A 17,981-nucleotide genomic window follows, 5' to 3' on the forward strand; every position below is an offset into this window, starting at 1 on the left:
TACGGGACACTACGTCCTAGACCAAAACACTACGGGACACTACAGGTCCTAGAACAAAACACTACGGGACACTACGTCCTAGAACAAAACACTACAGGACACTACGTCCTAGAACAAAACACTACGGGACACTACGTCCTAGAACAAAACACTACGGGACACTACGTCCTAGAACAAAACACTACGGGACACTACGTCCTAGAACAAAACACTACGGGACACTACGTCCTAGAACAAAACACTACGGGACACTACGTCCTAGAACAAAACACTACAGGACACTACATCCTAGAACAAAGCACTACGGGACACTATGTCCTAGAACAAAACACTACAGGACACTACGTCCTAGACCAAAACACTACGGGACACTACAGGTCCTAGAACAAAACACTACGGGACACTACAGGACGTCCTAGAACAAAACACTACGGGACACTACGTCCTAGAACAAAACACTACGGGACACTACGGCCTAGAACAAAACACTACGGGACACTACGTCCTAGAACAAAACACTACGGGACACTACGTCCTAGAACAAAACACTACGGGACACTACGTCCTAGAACAAAACACTACGGGACACTACGTCCTAGAACAAAACACTACGGGACACTACGTCCTAGAACAAAACACTACGGGACACTACGTCCTAGAACAAAACACTACGGGACACTACATCCTAGAACAAAACAGTCAACATCAGTAAAGTTGTCTGTTTCGTTTAGGGACCGGGGAGGAAGCACCATAACTCCAAAACAGTGGAAAGACTGGTCCTATGCAAGATGTCATCCGTTTTACCAGTTTTAAGGAAATGACAAACTGAGAAAACGACGGAAGACGTCAGTTGGTGTTTGGTGATGAGATCCTGAGGCCCGTTGTCGTGCCATTCATCCACCGCCATCACCTCATGTTTCAGCATGATAATACACAGCCCCATGTCGCAACGATCTGTACACAATTCCTGGAAGCTGAAAATGTCCCAGTTCTTCCATGGCCTGCATACTCATTGAGCATGTTTGGGATGCTCTGGATCGACGTGTACGACAGCGTGTAATGGTTGGAATGGAACATTATCCAACATTATCCAACATATGGAAACCACAGGTTAGACTTCATTCCCTTTATTCCATTCCAGGAGGTCTCCTCCAGGGTGATATTGCCCCTAGCTACAGATCTAGGATCAGCTTCCCCAATCCCAACTGTGACCATTAGTGTGGAAAATGCCATACTGGCCCAAGATCAGCTTCTTGGGCTAACAATCTACTCCAGTACGCCACAGCAGGTCTCTGTCGTGCTACGCTTCCAGACAATACTGTCACGGAGAGGTTTTGGGAGTTTGTGGACCTAAAGGATAAAACGGCCGCCGGTCTCACCCAAGGCAGTCAAGGACTCGCTGGAGCCACTGAATCTGGAGCGCAAGCTGATTGGTCAGACGTACGACGGGGCTGATCGTACGCGACCTGGACACTCACCTGAAACGCACCTATCCCAGCGCTAACTCTGTGCCCTGCTACGCTCACCCGCTACGCGTCACACTCCAGCAGATCTGCTCGGCGACAGCAAACCAACTCAAATGTGTTTTTTTTTTGCGGATTTGTCTTTGTTTTGAAACTTTCTTCAAAGATCAGCCAAAGAGAGCTACAGCTGCAGGGTAGAACTGTGAGCGAGAAACGGTCAGTGTGGTTTGGGAGAATCGCATTGCTCTTCAGAAGTGTGTGGAGGATATTAGGACACAGCCGATGTGGGACCAGGACTCTATCAGAGAGGCTTACGGCCTGTCAGCCAAACTCAGGGACCCCACGTTCCTACAACTACGGGAATTGTTCTATTTGGTCATGCAAGAGGTGGATGTTCTCACTGTCAACATACACAAAAGGGACGTTGTCGTGGCGGACATCGAACAGGCAGTTGATAGTTTCGAGAAGTACGTTCAAGCCCAACAGGGGAGAGCTGAGGCCACAGCACACGTAGGCCCCGCGTCGGACAACGACAAGAGAGAGAGACACAGAGAACTGCAGCGGTCATGAGGAAGGCATGTGACGAAGCTGAAGGATGAATTGACCTTTCTGTACCAACACACGGCACTCCACAGGGGTACAACAGCTCTGTCATTACTGAAAACAATCAGCGAGCTCAACCTCCAGGATGTTTTGTCAGAGACGGTCTCTCTTCTCAAAATCATCATCACCACTCCCATGCAGACCGCCGAGTCTGACAGAAGGTTCCCCACTCTGAAAAGAATCCAGGCGTTGCCGTGTTCTCGGAACACCTCGGGTTCCGCGGTCGCTTGGCAACAGAACAACGGCAGGCTAAATGCACTGTCCATGCTCTCTGTTGAGAAGGACTTCATTCAAGCACTCAGGTCAGACTTTCACGACAAGGTCGTTGATAAGTTTGTCCAAAATAAAACCTGCCCTGGAGCCTTCCTGTTTAAATGAGCAGTACAGCATCTGAGAAGGCTTGGGCTGTGTCTTTATATAGTATATACTGGGGCTGTGTCTTTATATAGTATATACTGGGGCTGTGTCATTATATAGTATATACTGGGGCTGTGTCTTTATATAGTATATACTGGGGCTGTGTCTTTACATAGTATATACTGGGGCTGAGTCTATATGCAGTATATACTGGGGGCTGAGTCTATATATAGTATATACTGGGGGCTGAGTCTATATATAGAATATACTGGGGGCTTAGTCTATATATAGTATATACTGGGGGCTGAGTCTATATATAGTATATACTGGGGGCTGAGTCTATATATAGTATATACTGGGGGCTGAGTCTATATAGTATATACTGGGGGCTGAGTCTATATATAGTATATACTGGGGGCTGAGTCTATATATAGTATATACTGGGGGCTGAGTCTATATGTAGTAAATACTGGGGGCTGAGTCTATATATAGTATATACTGGGGGCTGAGTCTATATATAGAATATACTGGGGGCTTAGTCTATATATAGTATATACTGGGGCTGAGTCTATATATATATATATATATATATATAGTATATACTGGGGGCTGAGTCTATATATAGTATATACTGGGGCTGAGTCTATATATATATAGTATATACTGGGGGCTGAGTCTATATATAGAATATACTGGGGGCTTAGTCTATATATAGTATATACTGGGGCTGAGTCTATATATATATATATAGTATATACTGGGGGCTGAGTCTATATATAGTATATACTGGGGGCTTAGTCTATATATAGTATATACTGGGGCTGAGTCTATATATATATATATAGTATATACTGGGGCTGAGTCTATATATAGAATATACTGGGGGCTTAGTCTATATATAGTATATACTGGGGCTGAGTCTATATATATATATATAGTATATACTGGGGCTGAGTCTATATATAGAATATACTGGGGGCTTAGTCTATATATATATATATAGTATATACTGGGGCTGAGTCTATATATATATATATAGTATATACTGGGGCTGAGTCTATATATATATAGTATATACTGGGGCTGAGTCTATATATATAGTATATACTGGGGGCTGAGTCTATATATAGTATATACTGGGGCTGAGTCTATATATATAGTATATACTGGGGGCTGAGTGTCCCAAATGGCGCACTATTCCCTCTGTAGTGCACTACATTTGACCATGGGCCCTATTCTGTAGTGCACTACATTTGACCATGGGCCCACAAAATAAGTCCATAGACTCCAGTGGTAAATCTTTTTTTATACATAATTCAAATCAGTAGAAGGTCTTTATATGTTGGCTAGGCCTTCTATAAGTCAATCATTTCACCTGATTAGCGTAAAATATATAGGCTATAGACTATGCAGAGCCGCGGTCGGGTCCATTCGGATCTATCAGCTGTGGTTACGTAGACCCGAGATCCGATGACAATCAAACAGGACCCGAGGGACCGGTTAGAATTTCAGACCAGAATGGGCCCGGGTCTCGGGTATATGAAGACCTCTAATTGACATCCAAAGTAAACAATATGAGTGTGTTGTTATGTCATGAGTTGGGTGCTGTGGGTAACCGGAAGTGGTCTTGTGATAATTGTTGGGTTTCTGCTGGTCAGAGTGAGAAGGCGCTCCGCGTTGAGTGGGGGCAAGAAATGTGTATTGTTTTGAGCTCAAGAAAAGAGCGCCATTGAAAGGAGTGATTACTGGGGTAGCAGTAAATGTAAAAGTGGACCAATTGAAGGGAAGATTCCCGGTGTTTGTGATGCTTTTCATTTGGCGACGTAGACAGGGTGGTGTGAGTGGTGAAACAGAAGTCATTGTCTATTCTTTTGAGTTTGGATATTGATTATTTGCCCGACAAAGTGATGTTAGGATATACAAGTTATCCTGTACAAGCTTTTGTGCCGAATACATTGTTGTTACAGGTGTCAAGCTTATGGGCATGTGGCAGCAGTGTGTAGGAGGGAGGTTCCTAGGTGTGAGAAGTGTGCAGACGGGCATGAGACAAAGGCATTTGTAGAATTGGGGAAAGTAGTGGTATGTGTTAATTGTAGGTGTGTCTGGGGATCAGAAATGTCCCGTGCGAGAGAGGCAGGTTGAGGTTTCCAGGGTTAGATTAGTGCAGCAGTTGTATGCTGAGGCAATGAAGAAAATAGAGGAAGATGGGTCAATGGGGAGTAATCCTGCGAAGAGTGGTGCAAGTAGTAGATCTGTACCAGTACAGAGGGATAGGCCGAGGAGTGTTATGTTTCAGTAAGATTGGATTTTTAGTATTTATAGCAATGGTTATTAACTGTACTGCAGGGATGGAACGTAAAGTCGCAGAACATTTAAGTTGTGGCAGCTGCAGAGAGGTATTTGGGTGTGTGAGACTTGACATCAGAAGAGTTATAGGGTGTGTTAAGTGGTGTCCCATCAGATGTAAATAGTGGAGTTGGGTGGTGTTATTTAAAAAAATATATATATATAAATTGTGAGTGTTATATGGTAGGGTATTTGTTCATGTATTTTTTTCAAACAAACTATAAGGGAGTTCTACTCCAGTCTAGATGGTGGCGGTAATGCAACATGTATTGGATGCCAAACGCCGTTAAACCACACCGAAGAAGAAGACGCATTTCCGCCAGAAGCACGACTCTACGCTGATACGACGCTCACGAACATTTTCTGCCGCATCTCATCAACCAGACCAAACGCACTCGGGAAGTGGATGAATGTTTCCGCTTGCTCTACAAGACCTCGCCATTTCATCAAGTTCTTCTCGGCTAAATAATTAGCTACAGGAAATCAAGGTAACCTATTGCTAATTTCAAAAACATGTTAAACGTGAGCTTGTAGCACGGTCTGTAAAACTAACGCATTACATGATTAAACGGCAGTGGTTGCCGCGGCCTGGCTTTGTTGTTCCCCCAGCTAGCTAAATTTAGCTTTTAGCGATAAGCCACTTGTTAGTTAGCTAGCTACACATCTCCCGTCCAACCGGTTTGTGTCGATAGCTAGCTAACAAACTAACATCATTTCGGGGTAACGGTTGAAGTGACTTTTACTTAATAGTTAGCCATCTGTCGTCTCATTGTGAGTAAACTGACTGTGGCGAGGAATTAGCTAATTAGCTAACTAGCTAACCAGCCAACCGCCAGCTCATGTAGCCACATATAGCTAAACAAAATGTCTTAACTACAGCAACGTTAATCTGAACCACTAGGTAGCTAAATTGGCTGGGTTAACCGTTGCTAAACTCTTGCTATCTGTTATGAAAACAGCTAATCCCTGAACCGTTTATCACAATTTCTTAATTTGCATGATAACGTTATGTCGACAACTTGTAGTAATTGTATTGTTTCTATCAAAATATTGGCGCTGTGAAGCAGGCACACAAGCGTTTCGCTACACTCAAAATAACATCTGATAAATATGTGTATGTGACCAATAAAATTTGATTTGAAGAATAACTAAATTTCTTCCGGGTCACGGTTTTTGTTTGGAATCCTTCAGAATAAGAGAGTCGTCATGTATACTTGTGCAATAAGGCCAGAGGAGGTGTGGTATATGGCAAATATACCACCGCTAAGGGCTGTTCTTATGCGCCACGTGGCGTGCCTGGATATAGTGGTGGGGAGTCGAATCTATTCCTTGTTAAGCTTCGATTCCACTAAACTCCTTAAGGAATCTATTTGCTGTAGTCTACTTTGAAGACAAACTCACAGCAAAGAAAGAGCGAGGGGGAGAGAAAAAGACGGGAGGGGGCACAGCCAGAACCATGCATTGGTAATCAAAAGATGTAGGCTATCGCAATACTATATTTGCACAAGTTCACTAAAGTAGGGGCTATCTACACACTAGCGTTTTTCATAGTGAAGAGAAAGAAGAGTTAGACAGAGGATCGGGGCAGACACAACCGTGTGCATAGGCTATATCTTGGTTATCTGTCTCGTCTAGCAATGCATCATAAATTCACCAAAAGTATATATTAGGCTGTCAATGACTGGTTAAGCTATTCTTCATGGTGCCAGTGTATTGAAGTTGAACATTGCCAAATACATCAGTTTAATTAGCCCTAAATATGCATTTAAAAAGTATTGCCTATAGCTTATTAATTGAAACCCTGGCTGGCTGTTAATGTCCAAGGTCAGGGCTCTCAACCCTGTTCCTGGAAAGCTACCTTACTATCGTTTTTTTTTGCTCCAACACCAATTTGTAACTATCCTGATCCAGTTTATCAAGCAGCTTAATTATGGAATTACATGCGCTACAATAGGGTTGGAGTGAACCTACAGGAGGGTAGCTCGACACAAACAGGGTTGGAGAGCCCTGTCCTAGGCAATAGATCTCAAACCAGCGTACCTCGCTGAAGTTTTTGGAAATAGCAAGTTCACTTGCCACCCATAAACACAATCGAGTGCAAACACGGTTCAGGACTGAAATAATGAGGTGGTGTGCGCATCCATTTCAGCGTGTTTTGGGAGTCGAGCAAGAGTCGGCTCCAACCGCGGGGAGTCGGAGTCGACTACCTGGAAACCGCTCTTGGCCATGGGCTCCGGAGTGGCGCAGTGATCCAAGGCACTGCATCTCAGTGCTAGACGCGCAACTACAGACACCCTGGTTCGAATCCAGCTGTATCACAATCGTCCGTGATTGGGAGTCCCATAGGGCGTCGCACAATTGGCCCAGCGTCATCTGGGTTTGGCCGTCATTGTTAATAAGAACGGACTTGCCTGGTTAAATAAAGGTATAAAAAAACTTATGCTATTATAAACTGGTTACCAAAGTAATTAGACCAGTAAAAATATCGGTCTTATCATACCCGCGGTGTACTTAAGGGATAATCAACGAGGGTTATGTCTATGGAAAATAATGAGTGACGTGGAAAGTGTTTTCGGGAACTGATAAAACTCACCTATTTTCCAGAGAACCCATAGAGCCCTGCGTTGATTATCCCTCTCATACCACGGCTATAATTTAACACCATTTGCCGGTAGAAATGTGTTCAACATCCACTGAAGTAGCTAGCGAGTTTTTCTGGATAGCTACAGTAGTTGCTGTGGTAACCAAACAGACTTGCTTGTTTAGCTAACCAAACCACCAGTCCTAGCTTGCTATTATGAAAATCGAATTCAACAATACCAATACTGTTTTCAATTACACTTTTGCAGCTCAAACAAAACTTGTAAAAGTTAACTATAGCAATTTTATTATAAGAGGTCATATTAAAGAGACGCTAATCATCTTAAATCCACTTGTTTCATATTGGACAAATATTGCACCGTACATAATCGATTGTGTGTCCGTAAAACCAGGGTCCGGCCTACAAACTAAAGTCCATAGCATACAAAACGGAAGGGTTTGACCCAAAGTTTAATTTGAGTTTTTTCACTGGGGTATTAGTCGTGCAATTTTACATCTAACTACGATGTTTGGAGCAGTATTTCATTTGCATTAAAACGAGTCTGTCGTTGAATGACAACAAACCTTCCCTACAGTTGACCAATCACAGACAGGGGCGTAGACTTTGGATACTAGACTTCAGCTTGCCTCAAGAAAATTGTGTGCGCTCGAACAGTCAAAAGAAGAAAAAAAAAACATACGAACACCAAAAACGAACAAAAATGTCATCAAAATATAAGGGCAAATAGTTTCTACTGGGAAGCATATGGCAAGCTTAAGGGATGGTTGATTGATCAAGAGCATTGTCTGTCCGTGGACCCAGTCAGTCAGTTAACAGAACCAAGACGTTCTAAGGAAGGTCCAATCATTTTTCTTGTTAGACCCAACTTTTCTGAATTATCAAAGACGTTCTGCGCGATGCGGAAGCTGTTGGCAAGTTAGGGACTTTGTTGCTGCATTTAGAGTTTGTTGACCCCTCGTTATTTTTCTTGATTTTAGTCTAGCGACAAATTCAGCTACTTTTTTTTAGGCTGCCATTGGGAAATTTTCTATGGTTTTGATTAGGGATGCACCGATATTACATTTTTTTGGACAATATCCGATATTTTCCTTGCCTTAAAAAAAAATATATACCGATTTATTTTTTAAAATTGCGGCCTTTGAACTATATGAGTTGTTAAATAGTTGAAACAGTACGTTATTTTTGGGGCATTTACGTGTGTCCCCATTACCAGTAAAACATAATCAAAACCTAATTATTTCATTTACTTGCTGTGCTGTTTCGTTCAGTCGTTTAATTCTCAACCGGGATTTCATCATACATGTCAAGCAGTAAAGTTTCAGCTCTGTCTGTCCGTGGCCTCTCTTCCTCGGTGCGTCACTGTGTCTGTTTCCATCTTTTCCAGCTGTGTCTAACATTTCACGTAAACCCTGTTTCTTGTCTGCATCGAAGTAGCGGGTCTTGTACCTAGCATCGAGCATGGTGGCGACACAGTAAAGAGGCTCAGAGAGAATGCCTGTTAAATAAGTAGCGGGTCTTGTACCTAGCATCGAGCATGGTGGCGACACAGTAAAGAGGCTCAGAGAGAATGCCTGTCAAATAAGTAGCGGGTCTTGTACCTGGCATCGAGCATGGTGGCGACACAGTAAAGAGGCTCAGAGAGAATGCCACCGAATCGCTTGTTCACAGCCTCTACTAGAGTACTTTTCCAAGTTAACCCCACAGTCTGTTGGCATTTTTTTTTGAGCAGGCATGAGAACCAGCACATTTTTTGAGCATGCAATACGGCTTTCCTCAGTATGAAATCCTTGTAGACCCACTTTGCTGTCAGACGCTCATCGCTGGTCTAAATGTCAGTCGTGAAGCAAATGGCAGTGAAAACGCTACATCGGTGGCATGATAAAGCCTAAATAACTGTTGAATATAGTGGTATGATAAAGCCTAAAGAACTGAAATAACTTCATAAAGTAATAATGTGACTTTACTGAAATCTAGGACCGTCTCCGACTAAAATAACAATTTAAAGTAAAAATCTTGGTCGACCCAGAGTTGCCTGTTCTTTTAACTTTTCCATGTATAGACGGACACATCCTATGTGTTTTAATCAAATCATCTATATTCATTTAGCTTGTCTGATGCTTTAAGCACACTGTTTGATTAAATAATTAACACACACAAATTACTAGAGGGAGTCCAACCAGCATTTTTTTGAATGTGGTGAGCCAGGCTCTGACTTGCTGTACTGTGTATTTTTTTTAAAAATGTAAAAAGATTGCAAGTGACAGACTAGCCCCCGTTGTCTCTCCTCCCTGCGGCAGTGACCACCACAGAACATAGTGTTTATCGCGCTGTCCGTGTGGCTTAAACTGCGACATCATTTTAGCCATTTCTGACTGAACAGTAATGTTCGCAAAATCCCCCATTTTGTTTAGGATAAACATTCCCTATTGGTTTCCTCCCTCAATTTTCTTAGACAATTAAAGCAAGGGCTGTTTCCTTGTCTCCTCAAGGGGTACGTGCAACGCTGTCGGGGGTACGCCAAATACAAATGTGATTCACATTTATTTTTTTAAAACAACTGTACATTTATTTTCCAACGGGGCTATACATTTGGGCGAGATTTGTTTCTCGCCTGAGTAGCCTCGTTTCACTGCCAAAAATGTTATTAAACCATCTAGTGTTCAGCGAAATAACAGACACAATGTCAAATATACAGGTAAATAATGAACATCCAATCACAAGAACCGCTACTCATCCAATCACATTAACCGTTACTCTCTAGCGGGAAACCTTCACTCTTGCGCAGACATTTAAAAATGAAACATGACCATTTGAAAAATAAGCCACGGGAGTTTTTTGAGCGAGAATAAAGACAGTTTTTGAGTAGTAAGACATGTATAAAAGCAACAGATACCATTTTAATAAGAAGGTGCTAGAAGCGTCTTATATGGTGAGCTACTGAGTGGATAGGACAGACAAGCCCCATACTATTGTGAAGGACTTCATTCTTCCTGCTGCTGGGACAATGCTGGAGGAAAAGGCCTAAAAAAAAAATATACAGACAATGCCTCCATCAAACACTGTTTCACGACCCATCAGTGACACGGCAGGAGATGATTTCAAACCATTACTACTTCACATAAATGCCAGTGAATTCTATGCGTTACAGCTGGATGAGTCAACGGAGGTGGCGGGCCTGGCACGTCTGTTAGGTTTATGGGGGCTCTTGGCAAACCGCACTGTTAAGACACGGATGCCCTTCGCAACCACGTACCTCTATGTGAGAGTGGATTCTCTGCCCTCACGAGCATGAGAACTAAATACAGGCACAGACTGGAAAATGATTTAGGACTGAGAACTCTCTACAATACAACCCAACATTGCATAGTTATGTGTATCCTTTTAAGCAAATCCTTCTCATGAACAAATAAGGTTTTATATGTAAGATGGTTAAATAGAGTAAAATGATTTGATTATTATTATTTGTGCCCTGGTCCTATAAGAGATCTTGGTCACTTCCCACAAGCTGGGTTGTGACAAAAACGCACTCATTCTTATGTTTAAAAAAATGTAGTGTGTGTGTGGCAGGCATACAATGATGGCAAAAAGCATTTGAGTGTGCGCTGACCCTGGTGCTAGAGGGGGTACGCAGCTGGAGGTTGAATGTTTGAAGGTGTACGGGACTATAAAAAGTTTGGGAACCACTGTCTTCGACTGATGGGACTGTACCATCCACACCATTTGTCCACTCAGACAGGTGTGAATCAGAGTCTTGTACACCATGATACAGTGCATTCAGAAAGTATTCAGACCCCCTGAATTTTTCCACATTTTGTTATGTTACAGCCTCATTCTAAAGTGGATTAAATACTCCCCCCCCCCCCATTAAAAATAAAACATACCTTATTTACTTAAGTATTCAGACCTTTTCCTATGAGACTCGATATTGAGCCCGAGTGCATCCTGATTCCATTGATCAACCTTGAGATGTTTCTACAACTTGATTGTTGTCCACCTGTGGTAAATTCAATTGATTGGACATGATTTGGAAAAGCACACACCTGTCTATATACGGTCCCACAGTGGACAGTGCATGTCATAGCAAAAACCTAGCCATGAGGTGGAAGGAATTGTCCGTAGAGCTCCTAGACAGGATTGTGTCGAGGCACAGATCTGGGGAAGGGTACCAAAAACATTTCTGCAGCATTGAAGGTTCCCGAGAACACAGTGGCCTCCATCATCCTTAAATGGAAGAAGATTGGAACCACCAAGACTCTTCCTAGAGCTGGCCGCCCGGCCAGGTGACCAAGAACCCGATGGGCACTCTGACAGACCTCCAGAGTTCCTCTGTGGAGATGGTTGTCCTTCTGGGAGGTTCTCCCATCTCTGCAGCACTCTACCAATCAAGCCTTTCCGGTAGAGTGGCCAGATGAAAGCCACTCCTCAGTAAAAGGCACATGACAGCCCGCTTGGAGTTTGCCAAAAGGCACCTAAAGGGCTCTGACCAAACCAGATTGTCTGGTCTGATGAAACCAAAATTAAACTATTTGGCCTGAATGCCATGTCGGGAGGAAACTAGCCACCGCTCATCACCTGGCCAGTACCATCCCTACAGGGAAGCATGGTGACGGCATCATGCTGTGGGTATTTTTTGTCAGCGGAATTATATCAAAATAGTGGTGGCAACTTCCTCTGGAGGGGTCCTTTAACTTAAAACCACCTCTTCAGAGCAAACAAATCAAATCAAATCAAAACATATCTATCTATTGTGATCTAGTGTGCCTGAAGTCGGATTAAATAATTTCCCATCAGTTAACTCGCTTAGATACATTTTTGTCTTTTCCAGAGCTATACCACGATCAAAGGTTTGAAAGTCTCACACTGAACTCTTTCGGTCTCCTCTTTTTATTTTTTTTATAGATCTACCCAACTTACCATGTCTGGCCCGGGTTCTGGATGGGGTGTTCCAGCCCAGAGAAGCTCACAGCGGGCTCCAGAGTTGCTGTTAGTGAAGCTGGGGGACTGCAGTCAAACAGTGGAATTCAATGTGATTGTCAAGGAGGAAGAGGAGGAGAGAGAAATCAATGAGGGGGAGGAGGAAGAGCGAGAGGATGACAGGGACTCGGTTGACCCAGGTAAATTCAGGCTAACATCCTCCTTGGTTCAGAGAGGTAAACTACAAAGCAATGAGTTGGTCAGCTAACTTTGATAAACAACTCAAAATAGCTATTGGTTTTCTGGTTCATTAAGAAATGTAAACTTAGGTTTTTGGTTGTTGAGTTAATTAGGCCATGACAATGTCTGTCATATCTTTAAAAAAAGAAGTTATTTATTAATATTTGGGCAAGTTAGCTGGCTAACTCATTGATTCTGGTTTGTAGTATAAACCCTCAGTCTTCTGTATGTGTAAGAGGGAAGGCGAGTGCCAAAACAAATATGTCTACAGACCAATGTGCAATGCATTGTAATTTGACAATTGTGTTATCTATGTGTGATGCAACAAGCCCATTGCAAAGTATTTATTTCAATACACTGTTAATTCTAATGACTGAATCCTGCATTATTAAACTTAAATACTTTGTTTCTCCCTGTCTGTTTCTTATCCTATATCTGTTCATATTCTTACAGGAGAGAGCCCCAACCCAGACTCAGTCAACAAGCCCAGTTCCACAGCATCAATACTACCACCTGGTTGTGGGAGTTACCCCTGTCCTCAATGTGGAAAGTGTTTCAGTTCCTCAACTCATCTAAAGAATCATCAAAGAGTGCACACTGGAGAGAAACCTTTCGACTGCTCAACATGTGGGAAGAGTTTCAGTGAGAAAGTAAACCTTAAGAGACATGAGAGAGTACATAGTGGAGAGAAGCCTTACCACAGCACCACGTGTTGGAAGAGCTTCAATCACTCAGGAAGCCTTAAGGAACACCAGCGACTACATACATGGGAGAAACCTTACCACTGCTCTCTTTGTGGGAAGTGTTTCAATCGAGCAGGCGACCTGAAAACTCATAAGAAATCACACAGTGGAAAGAAGCCTACCTGTACTTTCAATGTGATTGTCAAGGAGGAGGAGGAGGAGGATGAGGATGAGGAGAAGGAAATCGATAAGGAAGAGCAGGAACCTAGTGGTGTAGTTGACCCAGATACATCAAGACTATCTGGTCGTGGTCGTTACCCCTGTCCTCAATGTGGGAAGAGTTTCAGTTCCTCAGGTAATCTAAAGAATCATCAGAGTGTACACATTCGAGAGAAACCATTCCACAGTGCCACATGTGGGAAGAGTTTCAGTGTAAAAGTCAACCTCACGAGGCATGAGATGGTACATAGTGGAGAGAAGCCGTACCACTGCTCCAAATGTGGGAAGAGCTTCATCAATCATTCAGGAAGCCTTAGACATAAAATAGTACATACAGGGGAGAAGCCTTACCACTGCTCTCTGTGTGGGGAGGGATTCACTCAGCTAAGAAGTCTTAAAAGTCATCAGAGAATATCCATTGGAGGGAAGCCTGCCTGTGCTTTTAATGAAATTGTCCAAGAGGAGGAGGGAGAAAAGAAAGAAGTTGAGGATAAGGAGGACAATAGCGGTGTAGTAGACAGTGCATGTCGGAGCAAAAAACAAGGCACGAGGTCGAAGGAATTGTCCGTAGAGCTCCGAGACAGGATTGTGTCGAGGCACAGATCTGGGGAAGGGTACCGAAAGATTTCTGCAGCATTGAAGGTCCCCAAGAACACAGTGGCCTCCATCATTATTAAATGGAAGAAGTTTGGAACCACCAAGACTCTTCCTAGAACTGGCCGCCCGACCAAACTGAGCAATTTGGGGAGAAGGGCCTTGGTCAGGGAGGTGACCAAGAACCCGATGGTCACTCTGACAAAGCTCCAGAGTTCCTCTGTGGAGATGGTTGTCCTTCTGGGAGGTTCTCCCATCTCTGCAGCACTCTACCAATCAGGCCTTTATGGGAGAGTGGCCAGACGGAAGCCACTCCTCAGTAAAAGGAACATGACATCCCGCTTGGAGTTCGCCAAAAGGCACCTAAAGGACTCTCAAACAATGAGAAACAAGATTCTCTGGTCTGGTGAAAACAAGATTGAACTCTTTGGCCTGAATGCCAAGTGTCACATCACCATCCCCATGGTGAAGCATGGTGGTGGCAGCATCATGCTGTGGGGATGTTTTTCAGCTGCCGGGACTGGGAGACTAGTCAGGATCGAGGGAGAGATGAACGGAGAAAAATACAGAGAGATCCTTGATGAAAACCTGCTCCAGAGTGCTCAGGACCTTAGACTGGGTCAAAGGTTCACCTTCCAACAGGACAACGACCCTAAGCACACAGCAAAGACAACCCAGGAGTGGCTTCGTGACAAGTCTCTGAATGTCCTTGAGTGGCCCAGGCAGAGCCCGGACTTGAACCCGATCGAAAATCTCTGGAGAGACCTGAAAATAGCTGTGCAGCGACGCTCCCCATCCAACCTGACAGAGCTTGAGAGGATCTGCAGAGAAGAATGGGAGAAATTCCCCAAATACAGGTGTGCCAAGCTTGTAGCGTCATACCCAAGAAGACTTGAGGCTGTAATCGCTGCCAAAGGTGCTTCAACAAAGTACTGAGTAAAGGGTCTGAATACTTATGTAAATGTGTTATTTTAAATAAATTTGCTAAAATTTCTAAAAACCTTTTTTTGCTTTGTCATTATGGGATATAAAAGTGATGATAAACTATTTTTTTTTTGCCGTTTTTAGAATAAGACTAATGTAACAAAATGTGTAAAAAGTGAAGGGGTCTGAATCCTTTCCGAATGGGTTGTATATGAACGCAGCTTCATTAAGGCAGTTAGATGCAGTTCATCATAGCGCAATGCTCTTTATTACGGGAGACAGTTTTAGTACTCATCACTGCATTCTCTACCAGCAAGTTGGTTGGCCCGCTGTGATGTCATCACTGCATTCTCTACCAGCAAGTTGGTTGGCCCGCTGTGATGTCATCACTGCATTCTCTACCAGATGTTTGGTTGGCCCTCTGTCACACAGGTAAATAAATTGCTATGTTTTCATTTATAAAGCCCTTTTACAAAAAGTCTCACCGTAGCTAAGCTGTTTACCTGTTTACCACATCCGGTCTCAGGGATGGTTAACTCTGGTCTCTACTGAGTTCGGTACATCAGCTTTTAGTCTTCTTGCACCTTATTTGTGGAACAGTCTTCAAAATGTTGTTAAATGTGATGTTTTGATGCTGCTAAGGGGTCATTCAGAAAGCTGATTGAGGACCTTATAACTGATGAATGTTTATTTCTGCTTGCATTTTGTATTTATACTGGGGGGAGAAATATTAACGCAACATGCAACCATTTCTAAGATTTTACTGAGTTACCGTTCTTATAAGGAAATCGGTAAAATAAAAAATTGAAATAAATTCATTAGGCCCTAATCTACCCGAACAATGTAATAGTCTGGTGGCCATTTGATGAATTGTTCAGCAGTCTTATGGCTTGGGGTTAGAAGCTGTTCAGCAGTTTTATGGCTTGGGGTTAGAAGCTGTTCAGCAGTCTTATGGCTTGGGGTTAGAAGCTGTTCAGCAGTCTTATGGCTTGGGGTTAGAAGCTGTTCAGCAGTCTTATGGCTTGGGGTTAGAAGCTGTTCAGCAGTCTTATGGCTTGGGGTTAGAAGCTGTTCAGCAGTCTTATGGCTTGGGGTTAGAAGCTGTTCAGCAGTCTTATGGCTTGGGGTTAGAAGCTGTTCAGCAGTCTTATGGCTTGGGGTTAGAAGCTGTTCAGCAGTCTTATGGCTTGGGGTTAGAAGCTGTTAAGGAGCCTTTTGGTCCTCGACTTGGCGCTCCGGTACTGCTTGCCGTGCGGTAGCAGAGAAAACAGTCAATGACCTGGTTGATGAAGTCTTGGACAATTTTATGGGCTTTCCTCTGACACGCCTAGTATATAGGTCCTAGATGGCAGGAAGCTTGGCCCCAGTGATGTACTGGGCCGGACACACTACCCTCTGTAGCGCCGAGCAGTTGTCATACCAGGCGGCGATGGAGAGCATCCTGACTGACTGCATGATGCAGCTGTAGAACTTTTTGAGGATCAGGGCATCCATGCCAAATCTTTCCAGTCTCCTGGGGGGAAAAGGTTTGGTTGTGCCCTCCTTACGACTGTCTTGGTGTGTTTGGACACTGATAGTTCGTTGGTCATGTTGACGCCAAGGAATTTGAAACTCTTGACCCGCTCCACTACAGCCCCATTGATGTTAATGGGGGCCTGTTTGGCCCGCTTTTCCTGTAGTCCACGATCAGCTCCTTTGTCTTGCTCACATTGAGGGAGAGGCTGTTGTCTTGGCACCACACTAACAGTTCTCTGACCACCTCCCTATAGGCTATCGTCGGTGATCAGGCCTACCACTCTTGTGTCATCAGCAAACTTAATGATGGTTTTGGAGTCTAGTTTGGCCACGCAGTCGTGGGTGAACAAGGGAGTACAGTAGGGAACTAATTGCACACCTCATGAGGGTCCCCAGTGTTGAGGATCAGCATGGCAGACGTGTTGTTGCCTGCCCTTACCACCTGGGGGCGGCCCGTCAGGAAGTCCAGGATCCAGTTACAGAGGGAGGTGTTTAGTCCCAGGGTCCTTAGCTTATTGATGAGCTTCGTGGGCACTATGGTGTTGAACGCTGAGCTGTAGACAATGAACAGCATTCTCACATAGGTGTTCCTTTTGTCCAGGTGGGAAGGGCAGTGTGATTGCGTAATCTGTGGATCTGTTGGGGCAGCATGCAAATTAGAATGGGTCTAGGGCAGTGGTTTCCAAACTTTTCATAGTCCTGTACCCCTTCAAACATTCAACCTCCAGCTGCGTGTACCCCCTCTAGCACCAGGGTCAGCCCACTCAAGTGTAGTTTTTTGCCATCATTGTATGCCTGCCACACACACTATACAATACATGTATTAAACATAATGAGTTTTTTTTTTCACAACCCGGCTTGTGGGAAGTGACAAAGAGCTCTTATAGGACCAGGGTACCAATAACAATCAATCATTTTACTCTTTATTTAACTATCTGACATATACCTTATTTGTATAACACACCTCTGAGAGAGTCTGGTCTTTCACCTGCTGAAGACAAACAGAATATTTGGTTACACGGAGAGACCTGAAAGAAGCATCTACATCAGTGGTTCCTAAATGTTTTATAGTCTCGTACCCCTTCAAAACATTTGACCTCTAGCTGCAAATCCTTCTCTTAGCACCAGGGTCAGCGCAGTCTCAAATGTTTTTCAAACTCTCAAATCATTGTAAGCCTGCCACACACTATACGATACATTTATTAAACATAAGAATGAGTTTGTCGCAACCCGGCTCGTGGGAAATGACAAAGAGCTGTTATAGTACCGGGGCACAAATAATAATAATCAATAAGGTTGTACTTTATTTAGCCATCTCACATAGAAAACTTTATTTGTTCATCGAAAATTGTGAGTAACTCACCACAGATTAATGACAAGGGTGTGCTTGAAAGGATGCACATAACTCTGCAATGTTGGGTTGTATTGGAGAGAGTCACAGTCTTAAAATCATTTTCCACACACAGTCTGCCTGTATTTAGTTATCATGCTCGTGAGGGCCGAGAATCCACTCTCACATAG

At 43.6% G+C, this 17,981-nt stretch overlaps 1 protein-coding gene across 1 annotated transcript in view; it reads left to right on the top strand.

Moving 5' to 3' along the window:
* The window catches only part of LOC118938510 (zinc finger protein 2 homolog), a 32,950-nt gene that overhangs the window by 837 nt on the left and 14,132 nt on the right, over window positions 1-17,981 (top strand). The window contains exons 2-3 of the mRNA XM_036942550.1: window positions 12,271-12,485; window positions 12,979-14,070. Of these exons, the coding sequence (XP_036798445.1) occupies window positions 12,287-12,485; window positions 12,979-14,070 (1,291 nt within the window). The 5' untranslated portion in view covers window positions 12,271-12,286. The remainder of the gene's footprint in view (window positions 1-12,270; window positions 12,486-12,978; window positions 14,071-17,981) is intronic.

The sequence above is a fragment of the Oncorhynchus mykiss genome, chromosome 13, assembly GCF_013265735.2.
Source record: "Oncorhynchus mykiss isolate Arlee chromosome 13, USDA_OmykA_1.1, whole genome shotgun sequence".
Classification (NCBI taxonomy): Eukaryota; Metazoa; Chordata; class Actinopteri; order Salmoniformes; family Salmonidae; genus Oncorhynchus; species Oncorhynchus mykiss.